At 33.2% G+C, this 17,981-nt stretch overlaps 2 protein-coding genes and 1 pseudogene across 2 annotated transcripts; 2 read left to right on the top strand and 1 right to left on the bottom strand.

Moving 5' to 3' along the window:
* Positions 1-842: 842 nt before the first annotated feature.
* On the bottom strand, positions 843-2,393 carry LOC123899450 (xylulose 5-phosphate/phosphate translocator, chloroplastic). Its single transcript, XM_045950580.1, has one exon. The coding sequence runs from the start codon at positions 2,282-2,284 to the stop codon at positions 1,040-1,042; it is 1,245 nt and encodes a 414-aa protein (XP_045806536.1). The 5' UTR covers positions 2,285-2,393; the 3' UTR covers positions 843-1,039.
* A 7,569-nt stretch (positions 2,394-9,962) lies between these two features.
* LOC123898540 lies at positions 9,963-11,195 on the top strand. Its single transcript, XM_045949524.1, has one exon. The coding sequence runs from the start codon at positions 10,036-10,038 to the stop codon at positions 10,879-10,881; it is 846 nt and encodes a 281-aa protein (XP_045805480.1). The 5' UTR covers positions 9,963-10,035; the 3' UTR covers positions 10,882-11,195.
* Positions 11,196-14,243: 3,048 nt separating this feature from the next.
* LOC123898541 lies at positions 14,244-15,696 on the top strand (annotated as a pseudogene).
* The last annotated feature ends 2,285 nt before the right edge of the window (positions 15,697-17,981 follow it).

Genomic DNA, 17,981 nt, shown 5'->3' with positions numbered 1-17,981 from the left:
AATCCAAATGTGCATTAATATTATGCCTTGAAATCCTTGACCAGCATATCAAATACTCCATGATATGCTCTACTAAGCTTCAAATTCAAGAAAGTCTAAAATCAAGTAAGAGCAGCCAATACCACTTGACTCGAGGACATGAAAAAAACCTCACTCAGATGAAAGATGGAGTATGAAATGTTTGACCAGATATCATAAAACTCAATCAAGTTGTGGGTTTATAACAATATCTGAGCAGCACACAATAAAAGTGGAACTTTACTAGCAAGGAACTTTTTAGTTTAACAAGAAGCTTCCATAATGATAATTACGAAATTCACATACCAACTGGATTCACTTCTAATTATCAAAAACAGCTTGATTCCTTAAAGCTACCTCAAGGACGAGATAGCCTTTTATCTTACATTTGCAAGGGGCTGATTTAACGACTCAAAACTGTGACCATCTAATTACACAGAAACAATGCAGCCATTGCGCAAAGATAGACATAAGATTCAGTCACTAGAAGCTCAACTAACAAGTGAATCTCCTATTAGCTTACTTTATTCACTAAAGCAACAATGAGGCTAATCAATATATTGCAGTCAAATTTCTTCTATCTATTGGCATAAGTACTTGTGAGACTGTTTAAAAGTTTACGAAAACAACTTATGACATGTCCATAAGCTATTTTCAGCTTATTTTCCTCCAGGATAGCTTATGAAAACAGCTTGAATTTATCTTTTGTTATAGAAATAACTTATACATAAGCACCTATACGATGATAAGCATTTATACTAAAAGTGATTAACTAAGTTGTTTATCCAAACAAGGCTTAACATAAATCAAGCAAGAAGCAATTATTTGCATGAAAATTAACCAAATTTAAATAAGTGCTTTGAAATATCAATAGAAAAATCACAGCAAAAGTTCAAAAGAAACAATAATAGAAGATCTTAATTAATGACTAAAAATCTAACATGACTAAAAGTACTTCTAAAATAATCAAACAGTAATGACTTTCTAAATTTTCCCCTCTTTTTACTCCCCTTCTACTTCTCTAACTACTCTTTTCACCTTCAATTTTCTTCGCTTTCTTTGCAGCCGTAGCTTGTGAATAAAGAAAAGTCCCAAGAATAGCAATGGCAGAACCAAGACCATTAAGAGGTCGAACTGGATTTCTGAACACCAAAACCGAAGACACGATAACCACAACTCTCTTCATTGTATTTCCAACGGAGAAAGTTAACGGACTAATTTCATCCAATGCTTGGTAAGATGATTGATTATAAAGATGATAAAACACGCCCGAAACCAAAACCCAAATATAAAAAGTCGAAGGCTTTCCAATAGCTTCTAATGCCTTATAATACCCCGGAATCCATTGAGATCCTTCGACAAAAATAGCTACCGGAAAAAGATACAACAATGACAATATAGTAATCCAACCATATAAGTTTAATCCATCAACTTCTTTGAAATTTTGCAAACTTTTTTTCGAATAAATGTTCCTTAATACAAAACCAAAATTGCTAATAAGTGCACACCATAATCCTTGAACATTGAAAGAAACTTCAGTAACAGCAGCTAAAGAACAACCAAGAACAATTGGTAAAATTGAAAGCCAAACTTGAATTGGATATCTATCACCAAGAACAGAAGAAAATATGACAGAGAAAACAGGTTCAGCAGATTTAATAACATGTGTGAATGAAACAGCAACCTTAGAGAATGAAACACAAGCTGAAATGTGACCAATTGTGTGAAACAAAGCAGGTCCAAGAAGTGCAAAAATGAAAGGTTTTGAGATTTTTGGACAAGGTTGAAGCTTAAAAGACCAAAGAACAAGCATCCAAATTGAACCAACAAAAAGCTGAAAAGAAGCAAGAAGCCATGGAAATGGAAAAATGTTCAAAACTTTTTTATTATAAATGTTGAAAACAATGTTTTGAAAGTACCAAAACCCAAAAACCAAAACAAGTTTTTTGATATTTTTAGGTTTAGGATTAGGATTAACCTCTTGAGGTGAAGATTCTCCTTCATCAGAAACAGCTTTGAGAAATTGGGTTGTGGGTTTTGGTGAAAATTCAAAAGGGTGTGAGAGGAATCTGCTGAAAGAAGGTGAATTTGTGAGTGAATGATGGATCTGAGATATGGGTTTGAGAGAAAGATTGGAACTTTGAAAGCTGTTGAGAAGATTTGGTTTGAGTTTGTGAGATGCATTGATGGAAAAATGGTGATTTGGTTTTGTGACAGTGACAGAGTACGATGATGATGTTGGTGGAAAAACATTCAAAGATAACATTTTTGTTTAATTTGTGGTTGTTCTTGAAACAACTTGGGTTAAGGAAACTGAAAATTTGTTGAAGTGTGTTTTTAGACTTAGAGAGAAACACTTTAACTAAACCTAGTATATAGCAAAAAAGGTACTCCTTTGAATTTTTGTTCTATTTACACCTCAATTTTTTTTTTCTGAAGCAACCGGGCATGACAATGGGGCGGTGTGTGGATAAATTTTGCCCTCCCTAAATTCAAATCTATAAAGTTTGAGTTTTTCCAAATTCATATCAATTTTAAGCGGGGATAAAAAATATAATATCAAACTCATATTCAACGGGGATCGGGTATTCCGTTACGTCTCTTTTCACCTGAATTTTGATTGCATTTTATTACTATTTTTTTAATAAAAAAAGTTAAAAATCAAAAACTATTTTATTTCAACAATATTTTTTTAAATAAAAAAATAATAATAGAGAAAACAATTTATTTATAACTCAAATTAAAAATAAAATATAAAGATATGAATATAATTTAAGATATTGCTGGATTTCTTATTTAAAAGAGGTAACATATAATTTTAATATAATCGGAACAAGTTCGAGGTGTGTATCAATGTTTCCATTACCCGCCTTAATCCTGTCATTTGAAATCGGGGGAAACCCAAACCCAGTCAATTTGGGTTTTCCCTGTCAAATCACGTAGGGTTTGGGCAGTAACCCGCGGATATGAGTTTTATTTTCATTTGTTTACACATCAATTTGACAAAAATATCCTTTAATATTTATTTGATCTCTTAATTTTAAAATTAGTCAATTTAGTCCTTAACTTATATATATAAGTTAAAGTAATTTGGTTCCTTAACCTTAAAACTAGAGCTGTCAAAACGGGCGCCGGGCCAGCCCGGTCGGATTTCGGGTTTCGTCGGGCCGGGCTAAAAAGCCCGGATAAAAAATGGGCTACGCAAATTAGTGCCCGAGCTCGGCCCGGTACGGGTAGTCGGGCTTTTCGGGCCGGCCCGATTTATTTTTTAAATTTTTTTTTACTTCTAGTGCTCAAACTCAACCATGTAAATAACATTAACAATTCTCGCGCGTCCTATTTTTTACTCATCCGCTATATATATATATATATATATATTCGCTCAACTGTTTTAACAGCATAACGAGATAATATGTCAAAAGTTCCAAATTTATAAATTTGTTTAGAAGGGACAGAAGGAATAGTCCATCTGTTTAATTTTTCCAAATTTTTTGGATATTCTATAGAATCTTCATTCTTTATTAAATTATTCTGATTATCATCATAATCTTCAGAGTCGTTCATAAAATAAAACAAGGGTTGTTATGACTGGCAGGATAGTAAATTTGTCTGATGAAACTACTAATAAATTTTTTTCAACAAATCTTCAGTCTTCTAAGCAAACGCAAATAACGTTTAACTATCAACCCGAAGGGATAGACAGACCAGGTCTCAAATCTCAGAAGTTACATAGTTCTTAGGAAAAACAGGCAAAAGATCAACCAACCCCTCCCTGGGGAAAACGGGATCAAGCCTTACACTAAGAAATAGGCCAAGTTCAAAAGATTCAAAATCAAACAAAAACAAAGGATAGTGGGATAATGCCGGGTGCTCAATGGGCCCCATCGTCACATCTGTCTCACTATTACACAATAAAGCATCAATAAAGCATAAAATTACAATTCACAAACGGACAACTGACATATTAAACTTTAATAAAGTTGATAAAGACCTATTTGTCTTCTTTGGCCGACAACAAGGTTCTGCTAAATTATGATTAACTTTTTGGCCAGTTAATTTATTTTTACTGGCTCTTGTCTTTCTTGGTTTTTATTGACTGAATCATGGCATCCCAGAAATCTTCCTCGGTAGGTTCATCATCTGGCTGAGATTCTCCAGCTAAACCTTCAAACATATTTTGACCAACGGATCCTTGGGAAGAGGTAGACATATCATCTCCTTTTACTGTTGAGGGAAAAGTATTGAAAAACTGGGTTTTCATATGATCCAAAATTCTGACCATGACTTCTTCTTCTGATTCTTTAGGATATTTCCTTTGAAAATAATCTTTTAAATCAGCCATAGAGTACTGGTGGCTATGATCTTTTGTGCCTGTGGCTTTATCCTTATTGATAACAATTTTTACCCTGGATATTAAATCCTGAATATCTTCAGAACTCATCTTGGTCCACCATTTGTAAAAGAAATTTCTTTCTAAAATGGGGATATTAAATTTATCTTTGGATATGGTTACTGTCCATCTCCATATCCATGGAATTTGAAATTTAATGAAGAATAAACAGGGACATTGTCCTGTAATAAGTTTATTGGAAGCTATTTTTGATATTAAAGAGCTATTCTCACACCACGGAGTATATAATTCTCCTACTTCCTTAGGTAAGATTTTTAAAGAAGGACCAAATTTGATCCACCAATTAAAAAACCAATTTGGTATGGGTTTATCCACAATCTCTGGATTTATCGAGAAAAACCAAGAATGTTTGTTTTTCGGATTTTGATAATAAAAAGCTTGGGTAAAAGCCTGGATATAATCCCAATAATTAAAGTAGATGTATTTATCCTCAGCAATTTTTATTGCTTTTTCTCCGTTTGGATTTAGACCCCATTCTCTTGGTAATAATATTTTATTTATGTGACATTTACTAAAGTTTATAAAACTTTCTGGGTTATTATTCTGGTAATAATGTGTTATAGTTACTGATTCAGTAACTGTTAGCAAAATTTCTAAATTTGGCCTTGATTTGCCATAAAGTCCAGCATATCCTCTGGATTCTAGATATCTTGTTTTGATTGACCATCCGTCATTACGGGTTAATGACAAATCTTCGTCATCAATGTGAATTATTTTTTCAGTGATAGGATTTTCAAAATATTCGGATGCTTGTTCCTTGGATTCATTTACCATTATATCTTTGTAAGATATTATCTTTTTTGAAGATGAAGAAGGTTGGTCTTCCTTCTTAGGTGGGGCAGGCAATTGCCTGAGTTTTCCCACTGTGGTCCAATCCCCTATTAGGGAAATATTAGATTCTTGGTAAGGCAACATATTGTTACCTCCTCTTCCACTACCAATACCACGGCCAAATCCGCGGCCTCGGCCTCTTCCCCTATAAGGGGTTGTCATCACCCTGCAAAAATTCACGGGTTAAGTAGTCAGCAAGAGAATTATTTTCTCCTTTAATATATTGAATATCAAATTCAAAAGCAGATAATTGGGCCTGCCAACTAGCAAAAATATGTTTTGCTACAAGGGTTTTTACATCCTTTTCTATGATTGATTTAGCAGAGCTACAATCAATTCTTAAAAGAAATTTTTGATTTAATAAATCACTTTGAAATTTAGAAATACATTTAATAATAGAAAGCATTTCTTTTTTAATAGTCGAATATTTCGACTGAGTTTGGTTCCATTTACCAGAGGTAAATCTAACCAAAACTTCTTTATTAGTATCAGGACTAACTTGTTTTAGTATCCCTCCATAACCAATATTGGAAGCATCAGTTTCTACAATTTTAAAGAACTTAGGATTTGCCAGAGACAAACATGGAAGACATTTAACCCTAGTTTTAATTCTCTGGACTGCCCTAGTATGAGCATCTGTCCATGGATCAGGCTTATTTTTAAGCCTATTATAAAGAATGGCAGTATCACTGGATAAATTTTTATAATAGTCTGAAATATAATTCAAACTTCCTAAAAATCTCTGTAATTGAGTCTTGTCTAGCATGATATCAGGAAATTTTGAAGCAAATTCAATACTTCTTTCTATAGGAATAATAGTTCCTTGGTCAATCATATGACCAAGAAATCTAACTTTAGTTTGAAATATTTTCATTTTAGTAGCTGATAAAACTAAACCATTGTGTTTAACAACATTTTTAAATATCTTTAAATGTTTTATGTGTTGATCAACTGTTTTAGAGAATACTAAAACATCATCAATATAAACTATTATAAATTCAGAATATGGATTAAAAATATCATTCATAATTTTCTGAAATTCAGAAGGAGCATTTTTCAATCCAAAAGGAAGTACATTCCATTCGAACTGTCCAAAAGGTACAGTAAAAGCTGTTTTGTACTTATCATCCTCAGATATCTGGATTTGCCAGTACCCTGATTTCATATCAAATTTTGAAAAAATTAAAGCATCATTTAACCTATCTAATAAATCTTTTTTATTAGGAATTGGATACCTAATCCATTTTAAAACCTTATTAAGAGGTTTATAATTGATTACCAATCTAGGAACGCCTCGTTCCTTCTCAGCGGCCTTATTAACATAAAAAGCAGTACAACTCCAAGGAGACTTAGAGTGTCTAACTAAACCTTTGTCTAAAAGAGATTGTATTTCTTTTTTACATAAATTTAAGTAATCATTGTTCATTTGAGCTGGCCTAGCTTTAGTAGGAATCTGACTTTCATTAAAGTCGTCTATATAAGGTAGAGAAACAACATGTTTCTTCCTATCCCAAAAAGCATTTGGGAGATCATTACAGATTTCCGTAGTAAAATCCTGTTCTAAAGACTTAATTTTCTTTTTAATATCATAAGTTTCAAGTTGCTCATTAATATTAAGCACACTAATTTCTTCTTTTAAAAAACATAATTGTTTTTCTTTTTTCAAAAGAATATCTTTTACTTCATTTAACATTCTAGTTTGTGGATCTGTTATGAATTCAAAAATAATTTTTTGATCCTTTATAAAAGTAGTAATTCCCTTTTGATCAATATTAACAATAGGCATAATATTATGTAAAAAAGGAGTACCTAATATAATCCTATGAGTTAAATTTTTTACTAAGATAAAATGGGTTGGTAAACAAATATTTTTGTTACAAATATAGGCATTAGATAGTTTATAATTAACTTGGAGTTTGTCTCCTCCTGCCTGAGTCAAAGATTGGGTAGTTTTAACAAAATATTTTGTTGGAATTATTCCTTCCTGAATGCAGTTAAGGTCTGCACCACTATCGACTAGGGCAACCTCATTTTCAAGGATAAAACTTTTGTTAATAACAAGAGTTATCTTAACAAACCATTTTTGTGATGTAACCCTTTCAAGGAGGCTAAGATAGCTATTGCTAGGTGATGGACTGTCATTATCAGAAACAATATTTCCTATTTTATTAGAATTTTCTAATAAACTAATTCTTTTAGCTAAAACATCGTTGTTGTTCTTAATATAGGAAATTTCAGATTTTAAAAGATTTATTTCTCTTTTTAAATCATTTATAGAAACAGGAGTTTCACGTTCATTAGATTGACGAAACCTAGATAAGACTTCGCTAAGCTGATAAGGGGCTTCTTTAATTAAAGGAGCTTTTCCTCTGAGATTATCCCTTATTAAGGTTTCTATTAATTTTCTTCTCAAATTATCATCTGGGATAGATTCTAAAGCTTTTAAGGCTTCATCCTGTTCACTGGTCAAAACATTTAGACCATTCATCTCTACTATGGATTTCCAATAACTTAGTTCATTACATTGACAACTATTGTTATCAGATGTGTCTGAAGAAGAGCTATAGCTAACCTCATCTTCAGAGGATTCTACTTCAGACTCAGAATTAATAAGAAGAACCTTTTCTAATTGATTTCTAAGTTCTTCATCCTCAATATCATTTAGGGCTTTTTTAGTCCTACATTGATTGGCATAATGACCAACCTTTCCACATTTGTGGCAAGTTATGTCAAGCTTTTTAGCTTTTCTTTTCCTGCTAAAATTAGGAGTATAATCCTTATGTTTTGGTTTAGAATAATTTTTCCTACGTTTTTTCTTGTATGAATACTTATAAGTATCTGATAGATCTTTCCTTCTACCTTTATAAGGTCTTACCCTATCTATTTTACCCTTCTTCCTGCTCTCAGGAGGGTTTTCTAGATCAAAAGCGAATTGCTCGCAAAATTCACCTATTTGGTGTTTTTCAGTTAATTTCTGTTTTTTAAGTTGATTTTTAAGTTTTATGTCATTACATAAAGATAAACCTTCATTAATACATGTACTAATAATTTGGCCATAAGTTAAATCAGAATAATTAATATTTATTCCATCATTATTATTTCTAAGAGTTTGTCTTATTCTTTCAGCAAAAAGATGAGGCAAACCATCTACAAATTTTGATTTCCAATGCATAGAGTTGGGATTTTTTAATTGAAAAACTCTAGATAAAAAAATATCTTTATACCATCTAAAATGAGTTAAAGATGGGCATCTAAGATTTTGCAATAATGTTTGCAATTTCTCAGCAATGGGTATATTAGTCCCTACAAAATGTTGAAGAATAGAGAGACATAGAGTATAAACTGCGTCTTCTTCTCCAGTAGTAGTGATAGTAGTATTACTACTTGATGTTTCAGTTTTTATAAGCTTTTTATGAGAGAGAATTTCTCTCTTCTGAGCATCAGTGAGATAATGATCCCACCAACCTCTCAATTGGCCAACAAATCCAGTTGTTATAAACGACGCTATAGAGCTATCAGAATTATCCTGTTGTTTACAAATAGATGAATACATAATTATTCTGTGTATCATATCAATGATTTGTTTATCATTTAAGCCATCAATATTCCATTCATAAATGGCCTTTTATATATATATATATATATATATATATATATATATATATATATATATATATATATATATATATATAATAATTCTCGCACGCTGTACTTTTACTCATCCCCTATTTACGAGTTTCTCGCGCGCCCTATTTTTACTCATCGACTACCTACGAGTTTCTCGCGCGTCATATTTTTACTCATCCTACGACTTTCTCGCGCGCCCTATTTTTACTCATCCGCTACGTACGAGTTTCTCGCGCGCCCTATTTTTATTCATCCACTACGTACGAGTTTCTCGTGCGCCCTATTTTACTCATCCACTACATACGAGTTTCTCGCGCCCTATTTTTACGCATCCGCTACTTACGAGTTTCTCGTGCGTCATATTTTTACTCATCCGCTACCTACGACTTTCTCGCGCGTCTTATTTTTACTCATCTGCTACGTACGAGTTTCTCGCGCGCCCTATTTTTATTCATCCACTACGTACGAGTTTCTCGCGCGTCCTATTTTTACTCATCCGCTACCTACGAGTTTCTTGGCTGCCCTATTTTTACTCATCTGTTATACTTAAGTAGCAGACAGTGTTTTATAATTTATATTACAAACTAATTTCAAATCATCCAAAACAAATTATTTATATTTATATTTTATTTTATTTTTTTAATTTTTTTGGGCTTGCGGGCCGCGCGCGCCGTTTCGGGCCAGCCCATATTTTAATCGGGTTTTGTCGGGCCGGACTAAAAAATTTGAAAATAATCCGGGCTATGATTTTCAAAGCCTGAGCCCGGGAAAAAATTGGGCTTGGCGGGCCGGCCCATTCAGCTCTACTTAAAACCAATCAATATGCTGGTTTAAATTATTTTAGTTAATGTAATTTATTCCCTTAACTTATGAAAATATACTAGAAAATCATGATTTTGATCATCCAATGTATATATAAGGAAGCGGTATTGTGGCTTTAAATGGGCCCCCGCAAGTGAGCGGTGAGATTGGTTCCCTTAGATTAGTGGGTTCTAAAGCCGGATACCAAGTTTTAAAAGAAAAAAAAAGGAAGCAGTATTGTAATGATGTTTCTCATCCAATGCTATATATAAGGAAGCGGAACATTGATCGTGCGGCTAAAGTATTGCAGCAGATATGGCTGCAGTGAGTTATGCTGCCGAGGATCCATGTTCGAATGCTATGCTACTAAACAAACAGAACACGAGACGAGACGCACGACAGTTCATAAGCTGTTCCTCTTGTCGCCGCCGCCGTCTCTCAAATCATCATCGTACTGTACTCTAATGGCCGCCATCATTTCAAGAAGATTAAGGCTAACTTCTTCAATCCTAAAACCTTGTCAATTTCCAATCTTTCAATCCATAACCCACAACCCATCTTCTTCTTCTTTTCCACACTTTTTCTCTCAATTAACAACCCCTTCAAAGCCCACTTCACATCTCAATCTATATCCCTTTTCATCACACAAAGTTTCAATTTTTAACAACCCTTTTCTTCATTTCACAAAACCCAAGTTTTTATCATCATCAGAAAAAGATTCAAACTCAAGCCCATACCCAAGTGAAAATCCAAATTTCAAACACCAAGAAATTGAAGAACCAACAGTAGAAAGAGATTTATCACCACTTGCTAATGAGACAAGAGATGTTCTTGAAGGGATGATGAAGAACATTTATGGATTAAGCAGAGTTATTGCTTTAATGGGTCTTGTTCAGCTTGGTGTTGGAGGTTGGATAACATACATAACCAAATCTTCACCAATTACTGAGGTTTCTGTTCAAAGCTTTTTGGCTTTTGCTTTTCCTTTTTCTTTGGCTTTTATGTTACGTCAAAGTTTGAAGCCAATGCATTTCTTTAAGAAAATGGAGGAACAAGGTAGGTTGCAGATTCTTACACTTACACTTCAAGTTGCTAAACAGTTGAATGTTTTGTTTGTTAGGGTTAAAGGGGTTTCTTTTCTTTGTATTCTTGGTTTGTCTGCTGGATTGCTTTTTGCTGTGTTTTCTAGATGAGTTTGTTTTAGTTTTTTCTGACCAATTTGAGGATATAAGGTTTTCATTTTGAATTTTCATGCTAGTGTAGTAGCCATATTTTACTTGAAAAGCTATAATGTTATTATGGGTATGGCTAGTTTGAGTGCTTATTAGTCTTTGCTTTCCCAATGCTGTTTAAATTCATTTACTACTTATTGTAATAATGTTAAACCATGGAAAAGTTATGAAACACATACACTCTTCGAAGTAGGTGTGGCGCCCCGGTGTCGGACACGCATCAATGTTCGACACTATATTGAATTATGCTATCAGCGTTGACGTATTAGTGGTTATGTTGTGTTCGGTGTGTTTGTTTGTGTTCGTGCAAGGGGAAAAATTTAATCTACTTTGTTGAGTAAGCTTTTATTATGTTATTTCATTGAAAATGTTGAAGCAATTCAAAAGGGTATTTCAAATGTAATTAGGTTAAGAGTCCATCAAAATACGACATTCGTGGAAGATGGACCAAAGATAAAAAACATCAAATAAAGAATTAGGAAACTCGGGAGATATAAGGATGGTTTGGTGTCTGGGTAGATGAGTTAGGGAATGATAAAGAATTAGGAAACTTGTCTACAATCCCTTTACTATCCACCTAAAAAATGACATGCACTAAATGAAGCTCTGTACCAGAGCCTCACCTTCCATAGCATCCATACACATAAGGATAGTCATCATATGTGCTGCTAAAACACACACCAGCTTTGTCGCGTTAACAGTAAGCCAAACCGGAAATTTACAGTTTCTGGAGAAATTAAGTGTCACTGTTACACCTCACCGTATGATTTGTTAGTGCCTCCCAAGCAGTTACAGCCTGCAGGATTGTTGTTTCTGACAACTCTAATCTCCAAGGCTTATTGCACCATATGATTGTTCCCATCAGATCAAGTATGGAAATTTTTGTTAACAATCTGGTTTACTTGTGTGACTTCACCTTCCCAAAGCATTTTATTGTGTTTGCTCCACAGGCTCTAAAGTGGAGTCACACAACACACAATAGGTAGAATGGTCCACACCTTTGTTTCTTGGCCTCTACAATTATGAATGCATTCTCTGGATAATTGTGATAAGAAAGTATTTACCTTAGGGTCTGTTTGGTTCAAAAGAGTAGAAGGGGAGGGGAGGGATTTTTATAGAGGGGAGGGGAGGGAAGGGGAGGGGAGGGAAAAAATTTAATTGCAGATGTGTTTGGTTCAAAAGAGGGAAGGGGAGGGGGGGAGGGAGATTTTAATTGCAAATATGTTTGGTTCACGAGGGGAGGGGAGGGATGATATAATTAAATTACTTTTTTATCCTTATTATTTATAAGAGTCTCATAATTTTAAAATTATTCACTTTATAAATATTTAAATATAAGAACTCAATAGACTCGAAACTCCACAAATGTAATTATTTGTTGATGTTAATTTTTTTTTTTTATCTTGATGGTTGATTGAATCTAATAAATAATTTATAAAAATTAAACTGCACACAAAAATTTAAAATTTAATCTTATAAAAAAAATTATATATATACATTTAACGTAATAGGCAAAGACAAAAAGTTATATAAAACAAATTAATCACACGTAACAAAATATAAACGTAGGCAAAACAATTATATGACAAATTGTATATTAGATGCAACAAATTGAAAATTGTGTGGAAATAAGAAATATCAACGAATCCAAAAAAAAATAATGAAAACAAATTATATATGTCTGTGTGAGTGAATAATAATTAACGTAAGCAAAAACCTAAACAAATAGCAAGTTCTCTTTTTATAATAAAAAAGTAGCAAATTTTATTTTTGACACAAAAAAATAGCAAGTTAGCAACATTAAAAATCAAGTAAGGATGATTTTGGTATTTAAAAATAAATATAAGGATAATTATGTCAACATAATTAAAATTGTAATAACATTTAATGTCTCCCCTCCCCTCCAAATCCCCCCAATTTGGGGGAAGCAAAAAGTGGTCTAAAATGTGTTTTGAATCCCTCCCCTTCCCTCACCTCCCCTCCTAAAAAATTGAACCAAACATAAAAAATTGAAAATATCACCTCCCCTCCCCTCCCCTCCAAAACCCCCGAACCAAACGGACCCTTAAGCTCAAGCTGAACTAGATAGATAGATGTTGAGCTTTACTCAAGTGTCATAAAATCTAATTTGAATTCTTGAGTCAATTTTATTGCGTCAAGTATTGCAAATATAATACAGTATTAAGAACTTGGACAAACTCAAATGACAAGACCAATTAAGTATCCAAAATAGATTATACCTTAAAAAAAAAATCCTCAGTCTGTTTACTTTTCTTCGAAAATGACACTTTTTAGGTGCTAGTTTAGGGAAGTTCAAATCTCCTCAGGTGGTCTTTGAACATTCACTTGCAATAATGCAATATTTGATGAATGATTTTGAAAACTTTAAAACATGAACTATGTGCAGGGGAAAGAAAATGCAAATTCTGTTAGATCTATCAACAAGAAAATGCAAATTCTGTTAGATCTATCAACTATTGTAATCAACTTTAGTGACATGCATGAAAGGATCTAGCTAAAATTGGAATAATGTTTAGACTGTCTTTAAGAGGCTAACGAGAGAGGAGAAAATAATAAGATTTACTTCATGCTTATTAAAGCATTACTTAAGAACTCACGAAGGAATGTATATTGTATTAATAAAATTCAGAAAACAATTACTCATATTTTTATTTTTCCCTAATTCATTCATCATGAAACCTTTTAGCTTACTCCAAAACAGTGACATATTTTGATTATTTTCCAGCTTTGAGCTTCAGACCAATGGTTAGGAATAATATTGGAAAGGAATTAGGTTGTGAGTTAACTTATGAAGCAAGGACATCGGACACAACATTGACACTGATATGTCGACATTAATAATAAAATTTAAAAAATGATATAATTCAATGTAATTGTAAGTGCTGGTGTTGGACACCCACATGTGTTCGACATCACGATACGTATAATGTGAGGAGTGTCCATGTTTTATGTCATAAGTTGCCCGTATTACATTGTTTCCGAACAAAATTAAGATTTTTTTTAAAAAAAAAAACCTAATATACTTAAGTTAAGTCTATATTTTAGCTAAGAGTCCATCAAAATACGACATTCACAAAAGAATAGCCCAAAATAAGAAACATCGAAGTCTTGTTTGGATAAACAACTTAATATGCAATTTATTGTATAAGTGTTTAATATGATAAGTGCTTATGTATAAGTTATTTCTATAACAAAAGATAAAAAATAAAGTTATATTATTTTTGTATAAGTTCAGGGTTAGCCGAACATTGTACAATGTTGAAATAGCCGAACATTGTACATTGTATAAGTTCAGGGTTATGCCAATGAAAGTTCGCAAATTGAACCAGTTCAGTTCAGTTTGTGAACTATCTATCGCAGTTCGGTGCAATTTAACGGATTAATTCAGTTTATGAGTTAATAATAGCAGTTTGTTCAATTCAGCTCACAAAGAATCAGTTCGGTTTGAAAGAGTACAATTTGTAAAGATAGTTCTAGTTCGGTTTAAAACTACAGTACCGGTGAACCAAACCTGTATACCAGTTCAGTTACAAACTATTAACGGTTCAGTTTATTTTTACCGAACTGTTATAAGGGTTCGGTTTGGTACGGTTTCCATTGTGAATCGAACTATGAGTGGCCCTAGTTTGAGTTATTATTTATATTGTTGCTCAAACAACAATATAACATGCAGTATAATATTGTGTCTATTCTTGATGTTTGTGTTTTTTGAGCTTGTTAAGAACTCCATGCCACCTAATTTCTATGAACGTTATAATAATGATGAGAAAACAGCAAAGCAAGTCTTCATTGACAGACACACAGACAACTAGTAAAAGAAGGTAGCAAATGGCTCACCAAAACCTCAGAATCATGCTCAGTGGTAGCAGCAATTGTTGCATTCACAACCTCAACAGGAATTCCAGGTGGTCCTGATCAAAATCCTGGTATACCACTATTGCTAAAACAGCCTGCTTTCAAACTCTATGCTGTAACATGATCACTTGTTGCACTTTGCTCCTCTGTCACAACCCTTGTTTTGTTTCTTTTGACATCATCTCGGTTTGAAGAAAAGGATTTTGTTGTTGACTTACCAAGACAGCTTCATACAGGGTTGACTACACTCTTCACATCTATAGCATCTGTGTTAGTCTCATTTTGTGCAGGGCATTTCTTTATTGTTTAGCATGCTGAGATTTGCAGTTTATCCCATATATGCTGCAACATGTTTGCCTGTGTCCTTTTATGCCTTGGTTCAACTCCCACTGTACTTTGATCAAATTCTGGCTATGTTTCGGAAGGTTGTTCCTCAGCACAGCTACAAAGTATTCATTCACTAGTTACTTCGTCATTAGTTTAAGTTATTCTTGTTCTATCATGAGCAGTAATAGTATAATCAAATCCCTTAGATATCTTCCGAACAGTAAACACTTTTGGACTATGGCTATGTCTTAGTATAAGAATTTATTTAAAAGTGATAGGCAATAGGCAAATGTTGAGACTTGTTCTGATTGTGCACCCACTTTAATCCATTACCATATATTCAAGTGATATTCCAAGAATATCATTGCACAATTTCATCTTATTGCATTAATTTGGGGTGAGCTGATAAGTGTAATCTTGACTCACAAAATAAAAGGGATTAAAACAGGTCTCATTCACTCTCCATTGCCAAACACAGACTCACCCCAAAATTATGAAGCTAAATCGGATAATTTGACGTTGCTCCACCAAGCTTCGAAATCCATAACCTAAATTTTGTTATGAAAAAGAACAACAAATATAACAAAGAGATCAATTTGAATGAATACCAGCTGAAGAAGAAATCAAGCAAGAAGCCAAGTTAAAACTTTTTCAAAGTTCTTAACTTAACTACAACAACAGCGGATAAGTAACACAAATAAAACAAGATAAGAGAGAGATCACACAAGCAATTTATACCGGTTCCTCTCACAAAACGAGAGTAGTCCAGTCCCCTTGCACTTCAAAGGGATTTCACTATAATCACACAAGATTACAAATGCTCAAGCACACAAGCAAGAGACTTCACAACAATGCTCAAGCACACAAGCTTAAGACTTCTCACTTAAGCACACAAGCTTAAGACTTCTCAAATAACAGAGATAATAAAGTTGTTTAAAGAATACAACTGCTCTTAAGAGAACCTTAATAAGCAAATACAATGAGTACAAAGTATTTGGACTAAGAGTTAAAAACACTAGTTCAGAGGTTCAAAGCTTGTATTCGCAAATCAGAGTTTGTTCGAGTGCGTGTAAGATTGTTGATTACTTTGCAACTGATTCTTCTAGTATATATAGGACTGATAAAGAGTCGTTGCAAAGATGACCGTTGAAGAAGATATCCTTTTGTCTTCAAGCAACTTGTCTTGATGCAGTTTGGTCGTTTCCAAAACAGAGTAAGAGTTTCAGTAACTTTGACCATGTGCAGAGAAGACTTTCCTTATTCAGCTAATAAGTCTGATAACCCACGTTCTCCATTGTGGACAGACAAAATGCAAGTAGCTGTTCTGATCAAGGTTGAGAGGTCCTTTTCTTCATTGGTAGGAGAGTTGACCTACAAAAGAGAATCTTCACAGACTTCAAGAAGATCTTCAGAGTTTGATGAAGGTCAGACTTTAAGAAGTTCTGATGAGTTCATCTTCTGTTGCTTGTAACTTCTGAAGACCATTATCTTCTGAGTGCTTGCGAACTTCTGAATATTTGTCTTCTGAGCTTTCTTCAGAGCTTATCTGGAGCTAAGTTCTGCACACTTGAATTAAATTTTTAATCCTTCCAATTGTTTATTAATACTTTGTTATCATCAAAACCTTAATAGATTTAGGGGCAAACATTTTTAAATCAATTTTGTTCCAACAAGTTCATAGTGAAGTATGCAACAAGCCAACAAAGTGACAAATGTTGACATCACAGCACCAACTCCCACCTCCAAGTCATTAAAATTTTCAATAAGCTCTTTCTCTTTTCACATTTTTCACCCTTGATAAAATTATTTGAAGGTTAACCAATGTAGATTAATAATTCAAGTTTTCTACACTAATTGGCATGTTGAAATCTCTTTAAAAATGAATCATGTCTACCATCTCAAAATTAAAAGCAACGATTATATTTTTAAAATCACTTGCTCAGCCATGGTAGAAATTTCAAACAAGCATTCTGAATTACACCATTTGTTTCTTGATACAATCTTTGTAGAATTTATGTTTGTCATCTATTAAAGCTTCTCAAAATCAAAAGGAACAATTATATTTTCAAAATCATTTCATTATCTACGGTAGAAATTTGAAGCAGGGGTAATCTCAAATTACATTTCAAGTTATGAATAAACAATATAATAAAATTGCAATTAGGCCGCCAATTCTGAGAATGAAAGCTCAAATATCAAAATTTTGCATTCAATCATCAAAGACATGTTCAATTTTCACATCTATGGTTACCAAGGCACACTAGTACACTACCATCACCCCGATTTATTAACAATGTCTGGTATAATCATTGCATCAAGGGTCATCTCAATGTGCATTTTAAATTACGAATAAACATTAATAATGATATTGCATTTAGGCCAACAATCGGTTATCAAGGCTTAAATATAGAATTTTGCATTTAAAGTCATCAAGGGACTTACAATCAATTTTGCATATAAGGTAACCAAAGCATACTACCAATGCCATCGTATCAATTTATCATTATTAAAAAAGCATCATATAGTCACTATATCAAGGGTCGTCTTGACATGCATATCAAGTTATGAATTCAATTTTCGCATCTATGGTCACCAAGGCACAAAACCATTATGCAAAGAGACATATATATTCAATTTAGAGTTTTAAAGAGACATATATTCAATTTGACATTATGAAAAAAAACATTGTATAGTCATTGCATCAAGGGTCATGTCCAATTGCATTTCAAGTTATGAATAAACATTCACATTGAAATTGCATTTAGATCATCGATTTAGGGATATCAAGGGACATATACTCACCAAGAGCTTCACCAACTTCCACTCCACAAAGAAGGGTAATCCATTCTGTCTTTGCA

The sequence above is a fragment of the Trifolium pratense genome, linkage group LG7 (assembly GCF_020283565.1).
Source record: "Trifolium pratense cultivar HEN17-A07 linkage group LG7, ARS_RC_1.1, whole genome shotgun sequence".
Lineage (NCBI taxonomy): Eukaryota > Viridiplantae > Streptophyta > Magnoliopsida > Fabales > Fabaceae > Trifolium > Trifolium pratense.
The sequence above is the reverse complement of the archived record's forward strand: the minus strand, read 5'-3'. Positions and strand labels throughout refer to the sequence as shown.